Source organism: Hypomesus transpacificus, chromosome 4 (assembly GCF_021917145.1).
Source record: "Hypomesus transpacificus isolate Combined female chromosome 4, fHypTra1, whole genome shotgun sequence".
Lineage (NCBI taxonomy): Eukaryota > Metazoa > Chordata > Actinopteri > Osmeriformes > Osmeridae > Hypomesus > Hypomesus transpacificus.
Genome location: NC_061063.1, coordinates 2,762,661 through 2,779,473, shown reverse-complemented (window position 1 = coordinate 2,779,473; position 16,813 = coordinate 2,762,661). Strand labels below are relative to the sequence as shown.

General features: G+C 40.6%; 3 protein-coding genes across 3 annotated transcripts in view; 2 read left to right on the top strand and 1 right to left on the bottom strand.

The window, feature by feature from the left end:
• Positions 1 to 2,258, bottom strand: part of pag1 (phosphoprotein membrane anchor with glycosphingolipid microdomains 1) — a 35,885-nt gene extending 33,627 nt beyond the window's left edge. The window contains exon 1 of the mRNA XM_047018798.1: positions 2,010 to 2,258. The gene's annotated coding sequence lies outside the window, so the exon portion shown is untranslated. The remainder of the gene's footprint in view (positions 1 to 2,009) is intronic.
• Positions 2,259 to 9,859: 7,601 nt separating this feature from the next.
• mrpl53 (mitochondrial ribosomal protein L53) lies at positions 9,860 to 10,764 on the top strand. The gene is made up of 3 exons (XM_047019569.1): positions 9,860 to 9,972; positions 10,222 to 10,334; positions 10,556 to 10,764. Exons 1-3 carry the CDS (start codon positions 9,878 to 9,880, stop codon positions 10,672 to 10,674), a joined length of 327 nt encoding a protein of 108 aa, XP_046875525.1. The 5' UTR covers positions 9,860 to 9,877; the 3' UTR covers positions 10,675 to 10,764.
• Positions 10,765 to 11,053: 289 nt separating this feature from the next.
• Positions 11,054 to 12,395, top strand: fabp4a (fatty acid binding protein 4a). The gene is made up of 4 exons (XM_047019272.1): positions 11,054 to 11,314; positions 11,518 to 11,693; positions 11,804 to 11,905; positions 12,151 to 12,395. The coding sequence occupies exons 1-4, from the start codon at positions 11,242 to 11,244 to the stop codon at positions 12,202 to 12,204; spliced, it is 405 nt and encodes a 134-aa protein (XP_046875228.1). The 5' UTR covers positions 11,054 to 11,241; the 3' UTR covers positions 12,205 to 12,395.
• The last annotated feature ends 4,418 nt before the right edge of the window (positions 12,396 to 16,813 follow it).

Genomic DNA, 16,813 nt, shown 5'->3' with positions numbered 1-16,813 from the left:
ACAACCTCCATCTCACCAGTTCAAAACAACTCAAAAACAGCTGTAGAGTTTGAAAATGACGGGAAGTAGTTGCTCGCCTGCTATTCTAAATCCAGTGTGAAAAGGGGTTCAACTACTGTTGTTCATGACATCAGTTAGAAATGATGTGGGTTTGCTATATCAAACCAATAGGCTTCCATGAGAATCAGCTGAATAGCACGAGTCTTGATATAAACAGAATCGTTTACAAAAGTTTTGTAGGCTACACACAATAAAATGATACATTATTACATGCAGGCCTAATGTCAGTCAGACACAACTGACTTTTAACAAGTGTCGCTTCACCCTCATGAGTCATTTTATCCATAATGTTAGGAACAAAATCATATTTAAAATGCCACTGCTATTTCCAACTGATGGTCACTGCATTCCCTTACATCCCCACAGTTCCACACCGTTCGGTAGACCTTCCCAACAACTTGTGGCATGTGCATATCAATGTTTTGTTTCGACCTAAATGTATTAGGTGTTATGAACTCTTGACAACACTGGAATGCATTGACTTGGGTGGGGAGGTGGTTGACGTCATTAAGGCTGTCCAACCACTTCCAGGTTGTACTGCCTCATCCTTCAGCCGCGCGGGGGTAGCGTTTGGACAGCTAGCGTGTGGACAGCTAGCGTGTGCTCCCGTCACTCTAACAAGGTGTGTACAGCCTTCGTCGCCACAAACCCCTATTTGTGACGCTGCGTATCGAAATGTGTGGGGCGAAAGAGACAGCTGCACGTATTGGACTGTAGCTAATTTGGAATAGGCACCCAACTGTCTGTGGCACCCAACCATGAAGGCAGGGGTTTCAGTTTATCACAGATGTTAAAGCTTCACTATTGCAAGTTTCAGTAAACCCTGCATACTTACAAATGCACGTGACTAGATGTGTGTAATTACTAATTAAATAGCATCTTCAGTGGCATCTTTAACCCAATAGACTTAAAGAAACCGAAATTCAGACCTCTTTTGACTTCAAAGCCAGAGGAAATGACTTGCGTAACAGCTTGCTCTCACCAAAAACTAAGGTTTAATACAGTACAGTAGGCATATCTATCAGTCAATCAACATGGTGTTGCACTGTTTTGTTAAATAGAGAAGTATAAGACAATTATCGCCAGAAGGAAGCTGATTTTGCAGAAGACAATATGACAATTGTTGTTCCTAAAGCAGATTGTCTGATTTATGGGGACTACCAATGGTTCCTCTTACAGAGGAAATACAGAATGAGGAGGGTTTCTCTTAGTGGAAAAGGAACTGAAATTGACAATGGTATACTGTAAGTAAACAGAAGCTAGCACTGTCAGGGTCAATAAGCACAATGCCGTTTGTGGAACGACAAAGGGATGTATTACTGTCACAGGCTTGGGGACTGGTTCAGTCATTTATCTGACCTCAATCCTTCTGATGTGCTTAGAAATGCAGGGAATTGTGGAGACTCAATATCATCCAGTGCCTGCTGTCTGTAACCTGCTGTGTGTGCATGTGGATGTGTGAACAGGTTTAGTTTATCTGTGCTCATGAAGGAAGTTAGTTTGCATATCTAAACTAAAGAGCACTATCTCATCGGTGTATTGATTTAAACAACATTCTGTTAACACTGAGACATTTCTACTGAATAAATCATTGGCCCAAGGTAAATAAATACTCTCACTTTTGAGGAACAGTATGCAAAGTGTGAAATGATCTAATTTCACAAAAGTTAACGTAAATGTCTTTATTCCACAGCTTAATCAAACAGAACAAGATCAATAGATACGACATCTCAAATCTCTCAATAAGACTGTCCCCAACCCGCATTGCTTGACGTGCTGTCGCATTCAAAACAATCAATGAAGTTTTTGGATTGCACCCATTGCACCCACATAACCATATTCTCGAAGTCTATTACGTTTACAGTATTTTACAGTAGGCCTATTACTAAACTATAAGGAGACAAGACTCAACTTTCACGTTTGCAGATAAACATCGAAAGTGTACTTACCAGAAAATATCATCCATGTAACAGCAATTGGTGACAAGAAATTCGTCGGTTTTGTGTACAGTTAGTGTCTGTGTGCCGGCTATGATTCCAAATGTAATACACTGAAAATAAACTTAAAAGCAGACAAGTAAAATAAGGATTATTCATACACAAAACCTATTCAAAGAAGGGAAACTGCACGGCGCGTTCTACTGCATGCAGACATAGTGCGGTGCTCTTCAGTCCCATAGTCTACTCCGGCAAGATGTTGGGGAGGAGTGACCGCTCGCTTCGACTATAAAGCAGTGTCGCTGAGGTTCATGGGACATGTAGTGCGTAATGATTTTCCCTTTCTGTATAGTACCAGTACGTTGGAAAATGTCCACAACTTTGTCACGGCTATTACTAACAAAAAAAGAAAACATGTACATTAAACTTTATCCTGTGTGATTGTACATTTAATTCCTCCTCCTCTTCATCCTCCTATTCATCATCCTTTTTTATCATCCTCTTCAACCTCCTTTTCATCCTCTTCCTACTAATGATAATAATAATCGTAATCACGATCTGATACTTTATATACTGTAGCTACAGAACAAAATCAGAAGCTATTATAACAACAATACACCATTCATGTATAACATGGGCTAGCTATGCATGGATAAAAAGACAAAAGAAGTAGTAGTAGGCTAGTAGTAGTAGTAGTAGTAGTAGTAGTAGTAGTATTAGACTGTAATTTAGTTGCATGGTGCTTAAGAACAATATGTCAACATCAAGGATCTTTGACAGCAACAACAAAAACAGTATATAGACATTATAAAGACTCATTTCAAAGAATATATTATAACAACCATACTGATAGACACAGCATGTTTTGGTGCTTTGTGAAGACAAATTACAAACTATAATAATAATTTAAAAATTGTTACTGAAGTAACTGAAGTATACTGAAGCATTGCTGCAAGTACCATGACTTGTCATACGGTGAGGTCCAACAACAACGCAAAAATGATACCATCCCACTGATAATAAAACTGCTATTTTCGGTAGATGGATTCATGTTGCAAATCCTGAGAACATGGTGAAAGAACAAGATCAATAGACACAGAGACAATAGCATGTATTTGTGTAAATGTGACTTAAGGGACACTGACCTGCTTAATAAGTGAAATAAACAAAGCCAGTCAATCTCTAACTTCCTGGCCACACCCATTTAGCTGATTGAAAGAATGATTCAGCACCCTCGACTTATATTTAGCCCACCCAAGTGCAACAAAACAAGTGGAAAATACAAACGCTCTCCATAACCTTTATTCTTAGGGGCCAAACCCTTCCCCTGTGTATTCCAACACATTGTTTTTCTGTAGCCTCTCCCCACTAACTTAATTTAGGACAATACAGCACTGGGTCCCAGTTGTGCTAATTGTCATGGTTGAAGTCAAGAAAAAAGGAACCATCTTGTGGAAGGCGGGTTGATAGGAAATGCCTGCCTCAAGCTTAATGACTAAATATAGCCTCACTGACTCTCCAGTCAAACTATCAGAAGTGTCAAAAGTATGTTTGCTGAATGAGAAGTTCTTGGTTGAGGAACAGGGTGTGGGTATGTGACAAAACCTAAATTAAGGTTGAACCTATATGTGTGGTCTAATGACCAGTAAACAGTTTATAGGAGTGATGTTTTCATTTTATTTTGGGGTGCAGCTCTTACAATTGTGTCTGTAGCACTGCAGTATTTAGCACACACCTCCTCACCCCAACTCTGACAGCTATCTTGTAGTTCTGGTCCACTGTTCACAACATACAATGTGCGGTAAGTGTTAAAATACAGAACAGTGAAAAGGCATCAAATGGTTGTTTATAACAGGAACAAACAGTCCAGTAGAGTCCACTTCTCCTTTAATTATGTTATCAGTGTGTTTGATTGTCTTTTTAAAGAGGAGACTCACCTTTATTGACTGATAGCATGACAGATTGTCCATTCGTCCTCTGCTGACCTAATTTAACATCCAACATAATTTGCCAGATTAGGTGTCAAAAGTGGTTTGTGTTCAGTCTAATAACCTGTCATACGTCATAAATGTGATTTCAAAAGGGGAAATTTAAGGCAGCAATAATCAGAAAGGAAATTAGAGTAGATTAGATTATTATTTTAGGTATTTTAGGACAGACGACTGATGTTTTAATTCTTTGTTTTTGTTTTTGCTTGTCATTTAATTTGTTATTGTAAATGTTGTTCTCTAAGTCTGTGTTTTTGTTCACCAACATTGATCATGCTGTACTGCATTTTATGATTTGTATTGTAATGTTTTTTGCCTGGTCCCAAGGAAGAATAGTCTTCACTACGGTGTAGACTAATGGGGACCCTTAATAAACATAAACATAAACATATCAGTCACCTGCTAGTGCACTTTATGAAGTAAGTGCATCTTGGGTTAGTTAAGACCATAATGTGCTTTGGTCAAAGGTTTATGTCTGTAAAAGGATTAATGGATAGGTCATAAACTTACTGGTAATTTCTGATGTGTCGTCCTTTTTCTGGCAAGGAGAAATAAGCATGTCAAAGACAATTTGTGTAGAATACGGACGATAAACCCCAAGAAGAGTTTGCTGTGGAAAATGTTTTATGCACTTACCCCATCTGCTGGACCGTATGTGGTAAAACGTAGCCTGCTCAAATGCGCACGCAGTTGAAAGGTCATAGACACAAAAATGGCAGCTTCCAGTCGGTCAGTCGTTGTACTAAAAGCCATAAAGAGTATAGTGGTACAGTTTTGTCCCTTTGAGTCTAATGTTCGTTCAACACGGTAAGAATATAAAATGTGTTTCTCGTTTGAGAATTGTGAGGGAATGATAGCATTATACTGCTGATCAATGCTGCTATACCAATCAATATCTAATATGAATATGTAAACACACATGTTTTGTAATGCTAATAACTAAGATACAAATATTGAATGTGATCAATTGATTTAATAAAGTAACAGATAAGAAACATTGAAATGTAACTTTGGTGTGTGGACAAGAATGCAGATGTCAGGCAAACTGACTTGGGAGGCGAGTTCGTGACGCTCAGGGACTGGTGTGAGCACAATGAGCTAGTCAGCTCATGGGAGTAAAAGTGTCAACTTGGGAGATAAGGTGATGCTGGGAACATAACTCTTCTCTGCTTCAGGACGAGTCAGACCGGACAGTTCTTACTATGGATAATATGCCCCCTTCCCCTGGAGACCCTGCCCCCCCCCCCTTCTCACTGGATGCTCCCCTTCTCCTTGGAGCCCATCTGCCCCTTTACATCATCTGACCTAGGAGTGGTCTTACCCTCTCCCCTTCCCCTTGAAGACCCCACCCCGTATATCATCAGGACCTCGAGATGACCTGCTCTCAACTCTGGAGAACTCAAACCCCCCCCCCCCCCTTGGATTGCATCAGACCTGTGGGTCTCGTCCACCCCCCTCCCTGAACAACACCAGACCTGTGGGTCTTCTCTGCCCCCTCCCTCTCCTAACATCACCAGGTCCGTGGACTGCCCACCTTGCGCCAGCATGAACGCCCTGGACATTTAATTGGTTAACAATAGCCACCCCAAGGTCTCCTGACCAATGGCCACTCACCAGACCTCCCTCTCTGGGGAGTACAAGATCTGTCTCCCAAGGGCGGGGAGACAGAACTTGGGAGGGGCAGAACTTTCTCTGATATTCTGTCACGACCACTTTCTCAACGAAGGCCTTCGTTCGTTCTAATCTTATACTCTGTTTTGGTGGGATGACTGCTGTTGCATCATCGACTGATTCATTGTACTAGACTACGGACATCTTGGTGTATTGTTTTCATTGTGTATCTTGTGATTGCATCATTACTAATTAAACTACAAGTAACATGGTCCGATGCTTAACCGTGTATCATTCTTCCTCTCAACACCCAGTTTACACTATCCTTAACAATTGGTGACCTTCCGACGTGCCTGGGTGAGAGATCTGGACGAGAGGTCCCTGAGAAGGGGACCCCAGCCGGCAGGAGCGGGACAGCTGTGGTTCACTGACACTCACTTGGATATCCACAAAAATAGGGTAAGCAGAGCCTGTTTAAACGAAATCTGCATAGCTTAGGACTTTAGCTTTTAGGAGTGAGTGTCTTTAAACTGCACTGTACTGTGACTCTGGGCTGCACACTTTGAATCAAATTGTCCATAGAGAGATTAACGTTGATGCAAACTCAATGATACATTTGTAATTGTGAAACGAGGTGGGGTCTGGCAGATGTGGCACTGTGACGGGAGCGCTTGGCAGTTTCTACGTGAAACGAGGCGGGGTCTGGCAGTAGTCACACTGTGACGGGAGCACCTGGCTGTTTCTGATTGTGTCTATTGTGAAACGAGGTGGGGTCTGGCAGATGTGGCACTGTGACGGGAGCGCTTGGCAGTTTCTACGTGAAACGAGGCGGGGTCTGGCAGTAGTCACACTGTGACGGGAGCACCTGGCTGTTTCTGATTGTGTCTATTGTGAAACGAGGTGGGGTCTGGCAGGGTCAATAAGCACAATGCCGTTTGTGGAACGACAAAGGGATGTATTACTGTCACAGGCTTGGGGACTGGTTCAGTCATTTATCTGACCTCAATCCTTCTGATGTGCTTAGAAATGCAGGGAATTGTGGAGACTCAATATCATCCAGTGCCTGCTGTCTGTAACCTGCTGTGTGTGCATGTGGATGTGTGAACAGGTTTAGTTTATCTGTGCTCATGAAGGAAGTTAGTTTGCATATTTAAACTAAAGAGCACTATCTCATCGGTGTATTGATTTAAACAACATTCTGTTAACACTGAGACATTTCTACTGAATAAATCATTGGCCCAAGGTAAATAAATACTCTCACTTTTGAGGAACAGTATGCAAAGTGTGAAATGATCTAATTTCACAAAAGTTAACGTAAATGTCTTTATTCCACAGCTTAATCAAACAGAACAAGATCAATAGATACGACATCTCAAATCTCTCAATAAGACTGTCCCCAACCCGCATTGCTTGACGTGCTGTCGCATTCAAAACAATCAATGAAGTTTTTGGATTGCACCCATTGCACCCACATAACCATATTCTCGAAGTCTATTACGTTTACAGTATTTTACAGTAGGCCTATTACTAAACTATAAGGAGACAAGACTCAACTTTCACGTTTGCAGATAAACATCGAAAGTGTACTTACCAGAAAATATCATCCATGTAACAGCAATTGGTGACAAGAAATTCGTCGGTTTTGTGTACAGTTAGTGTCTGTGTGCCGGCTATGATTCCAAATGTAATACACTGAAAATAAACTTAAAAGCAGACAAGTAAAATAAGGATTATTCATACACAAAACCTATTCAAAGAAGGGAAACTGCACGGCGCGTTCTACTGCATGCAGACATAGTGCGGTGCTCTTCAGTCCCATAGTCTACTCCGGCAAGATGTTGGGGAGGAGTGACCGCTCGCTTCGACTATAAAGCAGTGTCGCTGAGGTTCATGGGACATGTAGTGCGTAATGATTTTCCCTTTCTGTATAGTACCAGTACGTTGGAAAATGTCCACAACTTTGTCACAGCTATTACTAACAAAAAAAGAAAACATGTACATTAAACTTTATCCTGTGTGATTGTACATTTAATTCCTCCTCCTCTTCATCCTCCTATTCATCATCCTTTTTTATCATCCTCTTCAACCTCCTTTTCATCCTCTTCCTACTAATGATAATAATAATCGTAATCACGATCTGATACTTTATATACTGTAGCTACAGAACAAAATCAGAAGCTATTATAACAACAATACACCATTCATGTATAACATGGGCTAGCTATGCATGGATAAAAAGACAAAAGAAGTAGTAGTAGGCTAGTAGTAGTAGTAGTAGTAGTAGTAGTAGTAGTATTAGACTGTAATTTAGTTGCATGGTGCTTAAGAACAATATGTCAACATCAAGGATCTTTGACAGCAACAACAAAAACAGTATATAGACATTATAAAGACTCATTTCAAAGAATATATTATAACGACCATACTGATAGACACAGCATGTTTTGGTGCTTTGTGAAGACAAATTACAAACTATAATAATAATTTAAAAATTGTTACTGAAGTAACTGAAGTATACTGAAGCATTGCTGCAAGTACCATGACTTGTCATACGGTGAGGTCCAACAACAACGCAAAAATGATACCATCCCACTGATAATAAAACTGCTATTTTCGGTAGATGGATTCATGTTGCAAATCCTGAGAACATGGTGAAAGAACAAGATCAATAGACACAGAGACAATAGCATGTATTTGTGTAAATGTGACTTAAGGGACACTGACCTGCTTAATAAGTGAAATAAACAAAGCCAGTCAATCTCTAACTTCCTGGCCACACCCATTTAGCTGATTGAAAGAATGATTCAGCACCCTCGACTTATATTTAGCCCACCCAAGTGCAACAAAACAAGTGGAAAATACAAACGCTCTCCATAACCTTTATTCTTAGGGGCCAAACCCTTCCCCTGTGTATTCCAACACATTGTTTTTCTGTAGCCTCTCCCCACTAACTTAATTTAGGACAATACAGCACTGGGTCCCAGTTGTGCTAATTGTCATGGTTGAAGTCAAGAAAAAAGGAACCATCTTGTGGAAGGCGGGTTGATAGGAAATGCCTGCCTCAAGCTTAATGACTAAATATAGCCTCACTGACTCTCCAGTCAAACTATCAGAAGTGTCAAAAGTATGTTTGCTGAATGAGAAGTTCTTGGTTGAGGAACAGGGTGTGGGTATGTGACAAAACCTAAATTAAGGTTGAACCTATATGTGTGGTCTAATGACCAGTAAACAGTTTATAGGAGTGATTTTTTCATTTTATTTTGGGGTGCAGCTCTTACAATTGTGTCTGTAGCACTGCAGTATTTAGCACACACCTCCTCACCCCAACTCTGACAGCTATCTTGTAGTTCTGGTCCACTGTTCACAACATACAATGTGCGGTAAGTGTTAAAATACAGAACAGTGAAAAGGCATCAAATGGTTGTTTATAACAGGAACAAACAGTCCAGTAGAGTCCACTTCTCCTTTAATTATGTTATCAGTGTGTTTGATTGTCTTTTTAAAGAGGAGACTCACCTTTATTGACTGATAGCATGACAGATTGTCCATTCGTCCTCTGCTGACCTAATTTAACATCCAACATAATTTGCCAGATTAGGTGTCAAAAGTGGTTTGTGTTCAGTCTAATAACCTGTCATACGTCATAAATGTGATTTCAAAAGGGGAAATTTAAGGCAGCAATAATCAGAAAGGAAATTAGAGTAGATTAGATTATTATTTTAGGTATTTTAGGACAGACGACAATGATGTTTTAATTCTTTGTTTTTGTTTTTGCTTGTCATTTAATTTGTTATTGTAAATGTTGTTCTCTAAGTCTGTGTTTTTGTTCACCAACATTGATCATGCTGTACTGCATTTTATGATTTGTATTGTAATGTTTTTTGCCTGGTCCCAAGGAAGAATAGTCTTCACTACGGTGTAGACTAATGGGGACCCTTAATAAACATAAACATAAACATATCAGTCACCTGCTAGTGCACTTTATGAAGTAAGTGCATCTTGGGTTAGTTAAGACCATAATGTGCTTTGGTCAAAGGTTTATGTCTGTAAAAGGATTAATGGATAGGTCATAAACTTACTGGTAATTTCTGATGTGTCGTCCTTTTTCTGGCAAGGAGAAATAAGCATGTCAAAGACAATTTGTGTAGAATACGGACGATAAACCCCAAGAAGAGTTTGCTGTGGAAAATGTTTTATGCACTTACCCCATCTGCTGGACCGTATGTGGTAAAACGTAGCCTACTCAAATGCGCACGCAGTTGAAAGGTCATAGACACAAAAATGGCAGCTTCCAGTCGGTCAGTCGTTGTACTAAAAGCCATAAAGAGTATAGTGGTACAGTTTTGTCCCTTTGAGTCTAATGTTCGTTCAACACGGTAAGAATATAAAATGTGTTTCTCGTTTGAGAATATATCGCAGTAATCTACACAGGCCACAACATGATGAAACTAAGCATATTTGACTTTCGTCGGCAAGCTAGCTACTGTATTACTATGGGTGGTACCTTGTGAAAGATGCCGTGTTCTCTTCCGAGTTTGTACAAGATTGTCAGTAATCCCTTAAGTGAGGGCATTATATAATTCACTCTTTTCTGATTTTAATAATGCAACCTTCCGATATTTCAGGGAGTTTCTGGTCAGGGTGGGATCGGAAAAGGCCAGAATGACCAACATGAACTGTGAGGTGACCACAAAAGTGAAACATGACAAGTCTGAACCTTTGGTGGACATCACATTCAGTAAGACACCACACTGTAGGCCGTACCCTACATTTAAATTAATGTTGCATCAACAGTGTTTACAAACTTAGCTTGATTTGAAGCGATCTGAACTCATGCAATATTCTTCCTCAATAGAGCTCTAGAGATATCACGTCATTCAAAACCTTAGGAGTTAACAAAGCACTTGTTTTACATCCAGAGATAGTCGTCTGACTTATACTATGTCGTCCCCAACACAGCGGATGGGGAGACGTTGGTGATGAAGGGAGCTGGACTGACCTGCAAAGAGATGATTACAGCACTGCAGTCACGCTGCATAGCCAAGGACCCTCAGGCCAGAGCTGGAGCGAAGAAATAGCCGCTTCTTCCGCAATATTTATGTATAAACCTATCCATTTGTATATTTGTGAATGTGAATAAATGCTGTGTTGAAATACATTTTCTTGGTATCCCTTTCGATCCCCACATACCAATGCTGTTTATATTAAAACAAATGATCTCATTTTATTTCATTTAGCCCGAGGCGCATGATCATCTTTTTTCTTTCAATTAATTGGAATAGGCTTAGCCTACACTTCAATATTTAGCTACCCAGAAATGGCATGTGTTCCAAATTATTTTCTGGATAGAGTAGTTATTCATTCCAACATTTGAGTGAAGTTTATGCAACCGATAGCATGTAGGTGAAATGTAATTTGGCAGAAGAGGAAGTGATGAGCCACTACCTTTCCCCCATTCCCAAATCTGAAGCAGTCGAACCTAACTCTATGTGTCGAACCAACGTGACGCTTGTGGTTGTGATTGGGCACCTCGGCAATCCGCGTGTCAGAGTTCCCTTTAAAAACTTTGGCTCGCACACACAAATGAGGAGAGAGTTGAAGTTGGAACGATTGGGATTGTTGAGAGAACCACTCACGTTGCAAACATGGTTGAGAAGTTTATTGGGACTTGGAAAATGATTTCCAGTGAGAACTTCGATGATTATATGAAGGCTATAGGTAGGTTTTCGTCTTCTTGCATCGATGTACAGTTTAGGGTTGTTATAAATATTAGGACAGTAAAACATGCATGGCGTACTGTAAGTTATTATGATAATTCTGTTTTGGAACGTCATAATTTGCACAAACTGAATATGCGATGCATTCTTGTAGCCTACGGAAAAAATGCCTCCTGTTGAAATATATTTTTTCCTTTTATGCAGGTGTTGGATTTGCCACCCGACAGGTGGGAAATCGGACCAAGCCCAATCTGATTTTGAGCATAGAAGACCAAGGGGTTATTTGTATGAAGTCCCAGAGCACCTTCAAAACGACTGAGATTAAATTCAAACTCAACGAGCCATTCGAGGAGACTACTGCGGACGACAGAAAAACAACGGTTGGTTTGTCTGTGGGGAGAAAAAAGAGGTAGCATATGGAAGATTCGACCAAATTGGGTGATTTACTATCTGGAATTAATGCAATTTGATAATTTCCTCCTTTTTCCAGACTGTTATGACTCTTGAAAGTGGCAAACTTGTGCAGAAACAAAGCTGGGATGGCAAAGAAACTAACATTGAGAGGGAGGTGACAGATGGAAAATTGATAGCGGTAAGGTTTTTGAACACTCAAAGTAGCTGATGTATATTTTTTGCCTTAACCTTCTATGTAGGTCTACTCTTATTTATTTAGCACATTTTCTGTCAAGTGTTCCCATTTGTTGCATCTATAATGTAGACATTCCTAATGAATTCCACATCTCTGTAATTGAAGCAATGTGTTGAAATGTCCTACCCTCTCCTGCCCTGCACCTTTTGGATTCCCTCCCTTGACCTCACATCCTTGTCTCCTCACAGAAATGCTGCATGGGAGATGTGGTGGCAGTGAGGACATATGTGAAAGAGGCATGATGGGATCACAACCTATCTGTGACTGGATTGGCAGACGACCGGCTCAGTTCAATGAGCAGACAAGCTAATGCGACAGCGTGTATTGCCCTTGTTCTTCATTGTGTTGCCAAAGCAAATTTATATTCTGTACTCCAATATGATACATTTGGTTCTAAACATTGTGGTGATTTTAATAAACATCCTAAAAAGAATATGACTTGATTTTGAGTGATTATTTCCAGTGTTAAATGATCTATGTTTGAAAGAATGCTGTGGATAAAGCAATCATCCGCAGTAAAGTCAATTTCAACAGACTGAATCAGTTTAAATAAATCTAATAGCTACATTTCAAGAAAATAAATACAAATAGTTACATTAATGGACATGTTCAGTTGAAACAGTACGTTTTTTTAATTGTGTTGTTTGCATAATAAATCAAAAGCTGAGTTATAACCTATTGACTGCTGAGCTAGTCTGAGCAGCTGTAGTTTATTAAACTGCTGTGCAATGCGTGCATGGCAGCTGGAAAGGGAAGGGAAGAGTTCTCCGTTTCAGCATAAAAGTGTCTAATACAATAGTGTCGAGCCCCATGTTTTTCGCAATTGGAAAAAATCGAAATTGAAGTCCATAATGGGTCTTAGGCATACACGTATGTATATTGTATGCTTAAGCCTATGAGCAAAATGATCTGCTCAAAGACTAAACCCAGAGGTCAAATATTTCACCCTTGTAGCAGGATGATTCATCCCCCTAGTTGGCAAAGGACTACTGCAGGAATGTAAGTACTTTTTAGATGCCACATGAAAGATGAAAGACTATGTAGAGAGGTCACTTAGGAAATGTTTTCCTTTTCCCATTTTCAGCTCCAACATTTCCCATTTTGCACATATTTGTTGGCATGCATGGAGAGACCAGTGCATTGTGAATCCCAGGAGAGTTCACTCCCTTTGGCCTGGGCTCAAAACCAGATTGTTCCATTGGCGACAACCACTTTCCCATGGAAGGAAACCACTGCATATGGACTGATTGGTTGTAATGAGTAAAACAGCTGAAACAGGTGGAATCATGAGCCAACTCTGCTGGTGTCCATTTTGGAGTGGACAATAGCACTGATAACCATATAGCCTGTATAAAGTTTGCACAGTTGGGTGGGGTGACAAGCAGTGACGAAAATGCTAGTAATTTGTAGCAAAGGTCAAAATATAGTTGTTATGTTGTAATAGAGCCTTGACCACCAAAATACTGTAGAACTTCTGATCCTTGATCTTCTGTTGCACTTTCTTTCACGTCACGTTGGATGAAAGCATCAGCTAAATGAATACAATGCAAATGTACTGTTGTCTTCTTATGCTTTAAAGCCACCATTTTAGATACATTAAAATGACACACGTCCTGTGACCCATGTTCATCTGACATCACAGCTGGTGTACTTACTGTATCATCTCTTGAAGAACACTTCTTTGAGAGACAAAAACTCTGAAGTCCTTGCATGAATATTGAAATATGCATACCCAGTAGCACAGTACATACCTACAGTACAGACACACAGTACATGTATTTCAACATACCAAGCCCCCTCCTCCTTGTGCCTCCCCCCACACATGTATCAGTGTGTAGTGGGCATACAGGAAACCCTGGAGGGGATGCAACCTGCTTCGCTGAGACTACACCACTGCAGATGGTACAGATGTACCTGGACACCTACAAGTCAAGTTCTAGTCGACAGCGTCAAACATAGACCGTTCCAAAACGATCCTCTCCCAACCTTCAGGCCAGCGATGGGCATCTAAGGGACATGGTGGGAAGCACCTTTGAGGAAAGTTGTGGTTCTCATGGTTACGGGTGCTCTTGTTATTTGAAAGCATCCAAAGAGGAAACAATGTGATGATGACCAAATAACACAGGAAGAGAGAGAGAGAGAAAGGGAGACAGAGACAGATAGAAAGGGCCTCAATACACAATCACGGTAGCTGTACTAGAGCAGGGGTTGTCACTTATCTTGGTCTTTGGACAGCCTGTGTCAATACAAACTCTCTCCCATAGAGATATGTGGCAATGCTGTCTTTTCCCTCGTACTGTTTTTCGAATGTTGAGTGCCATGCAATACTGCTTTAAGGTTAGTGGAATACCTTGAATAGATACTTTCAGTTTAGGATCATCAAGTTATGCTTCAGTAGGGTTGAAAGAATAAAGTAGTCCTGTGTACATTTGCAGTGACTCCTGGGGGAATGGTGTTTCAGTGTGACTGATTTATGACCGTGTTGTTTTGCTGGAAGAGATTGCCTGGACATTACAAGAATGAAATCACATCCTTTGTGTAACATCTGGAAAGCTGCACTCCAGCGTAGCATTCACACCCTTCCGCTGTCCTCCCCCCCCCCTCCCCTTCCCTCCCCACACACACACACACACACACACATAAACAAACACACCCACACACAAACACGGATAAATTGTGTTTTTCTTCAACCTGTTTAACCCCCCCAAAAAATCAGACTTCAGAAAGACAGAAGGAATCCATGTTGTATGTTGAAATTCTTAACCCAAAAGCAATGATTGAATATTCTGCATACAGTTACCAGTCATTTGAATATGTTCAAATGAACTCTCACAAATCTCTTGAGAATGGGACCCAATATACTGTATGTGTGTCAGCAAGTCTTGGTTGACATCTGACTCGTTCAGTTTGGTGTGTTGATGAAGACAGTCTCACAGTAAAATCTGTAGAGGACCCTCAAAATGTTGTTTTTTTCAGAACACTTTCCCAGTGAAGTCCTGTGTTTAATGTCAAGCCCCTTGTTTTTCATTAATGTGTATATACCATCTAACAACGTCATGTTTCCAAAATCCTTCCAGCTGTGTTCTTGGTGAAATGGTTGGTTATCATTGGTTGGTCTTAATAATCAATGACACTATTCTGTCACAAAAAGATTGACTCATTTTTTTATTATTTTAGTTTTTAACCCAGTTTGACTGAGGTAAGGCCACAACAACTGGGCAAACTTTTAGAATCCCAAACACAACAATTTAATCTCTGGGACTTTTCTGGGCGATAACTGGGAGTTAGTGGAATCTCTTGAGTAGATCAAACCTTACAGTACATCACCTTCCCTTAATCCAAAAGATAAAGAACACAGCAGTTTTCTTTGTCTCATCCCACCAAACCTTTCTTTCTTTCCTCCTCCGCCTGTTATTGTGCTCAGGTTGTAAATGGACACCAGAAGCGGACCTTGAGGTCAACCCCACCCAGATGCATGCTGGGATGGACGGTTGCTAGGAGAGGTGTAGGAGAAGGGTGGACCTCAAAGACACAGATCCAGGGTCTGTTTACCCTTTCCCCTCCTCCTAGGGATAATTCCCCCTGTCCTTGGAATATTCTTTTTCTGATCCTAGTTCGGTATCCGTGGGCAACTAAACAGCTGGTCTCAGCTATGTTGACGTAGTCCAAAACAGAACCGCAGGGAGGCCGGTTGCCATGCAACAGGCTTTTCATTGAACTCCAAATCCACTCATAACATGAACTCAAATTTCATCAACAGCAAAACTGTAAGGCAACAAAGGCTTGTCTGCTTTTACAGAAGCAACACATACAGTACTCTTTACATTGAAAAACACTCGTCCGTTACTTTAAACAGGCATGAATGAAGATGATGTCATGAGCCGGGTTTCCAGATAAGAGAGCTGGATGGAATAGGATTCTTGAAAATAAATATGTATTTTTGAAAATGAAAAGAATCCAATCATGTTTAATGTTACAACATCAGACTCACAAAGGGCTCAAGGTAATTGTTTTTCCACCTGTTGGGTAATACAACCGAAAAAAGCTTTTCCACCCTCATCTTCCATAGAATAAAGTGCTTTTTGAAGCGAGCAAAACAAGAAGGCTCGCCCGCTGGCAGGATCCCCTGGAGAGAGGGCCTCTTCCACACATAAACTATTGTGTAGAAAGCCGGAAGGATGGAAGTCTTAAAAGCAGGGGTGCACAACTCAAAATTGCACTTGAAGTTCTCCAACACTGAACATACATACATGCAGTAAAAATAAAAATAAAGTACAACTCATTTAGTGTGGGTCTTTAATTTCCTATGAATGCCTGATTTAGCAGACTCTCATCCTAAGTAGTGTGCAGGACAAGCCTTCCTTTATGGTATTATTCAGTACACTTGAATCTATATTATCATGAAAGGTCAATCCAATCCAATTTCCTGACAGCTTTGTCAGTCTGTGTGTTTTGAATCACGACCAAGATAAACAGACTTTGTCTGTCTTGCGACCACAAAGTCAGTCACCGGTAACTGCTAGCATATTTCTATTCCTGACCAAAAACCGCAAGCCTTTCCTCGCCTCCTTTTTTCCTCCTTCCCATGCTGTGAGACAGACCATGTGATCTGTAATCCTTGAACATAAGAATGAGAGCAATGAATGAAGTGTTCCTTATGCAGGGGATAATGTGTCTGGAGGTTGGAGAGAGTGTGCCTATGTGCGTGATCAAGAAAGAGGGTCTATCAGAGAAAGAAAGTGTTTGTGTTTGTGTGTGTGTGAGTGTGTTTGTGTGTTTGTGTGTTTGTGTGTTTGTGTGTTTGTGTGTGAACAAGCAAGGTGGGCGCTGACACATATGGGAGTCAGATGG

Excerpts from the sequence above, each read along its gene's own strand:
- mrpl53 (XM_047019569.1), top strand. The coding sequence starts at position 9,878 with ATGGCAGCTTCCAGTCGGTCAGTCGTTGTACTAAAAGCCATAAAGAGT. Across the intron at positions 9,973-10,221 it reads TCTAATGTTCGTTCAACACG|GGAGTTTCTGGTCAGGGTGG; the intron begins GTAAGAATATAA and ends CCGATATTTCAG. Across the intron at positions 10,335-10,555 it reads TTTGGTGGACATCACATTCA|CGGATGGGGAGACGTTGGTG; the intron begins GTAAGACACCAC and ends TCCCCAACACAG.
- fabp4a (XM_047019272.1), top strand. The coding sequence starts at position 11,242 with ATGGTTGAGAAGTTTATTGGGACTTGGAAAATGATTTCCAGTGAGAAC. Across the intron at positions 11,315-11,517 it reads TGATTATATGAAGGCTATAG|GTGTTGGATTTGCCACCCGA; the intron begins GTAGGTTTTCGT and ends CCTTTTATGCAG. Across the intron at positions 11,906-12,150 it reads CAGATGGAAAATTGATAGCG|AAATGCTGCATGGGAGATGT; the intron begins GTAAGGTTTTTG and ends GTCTCCTCACAG.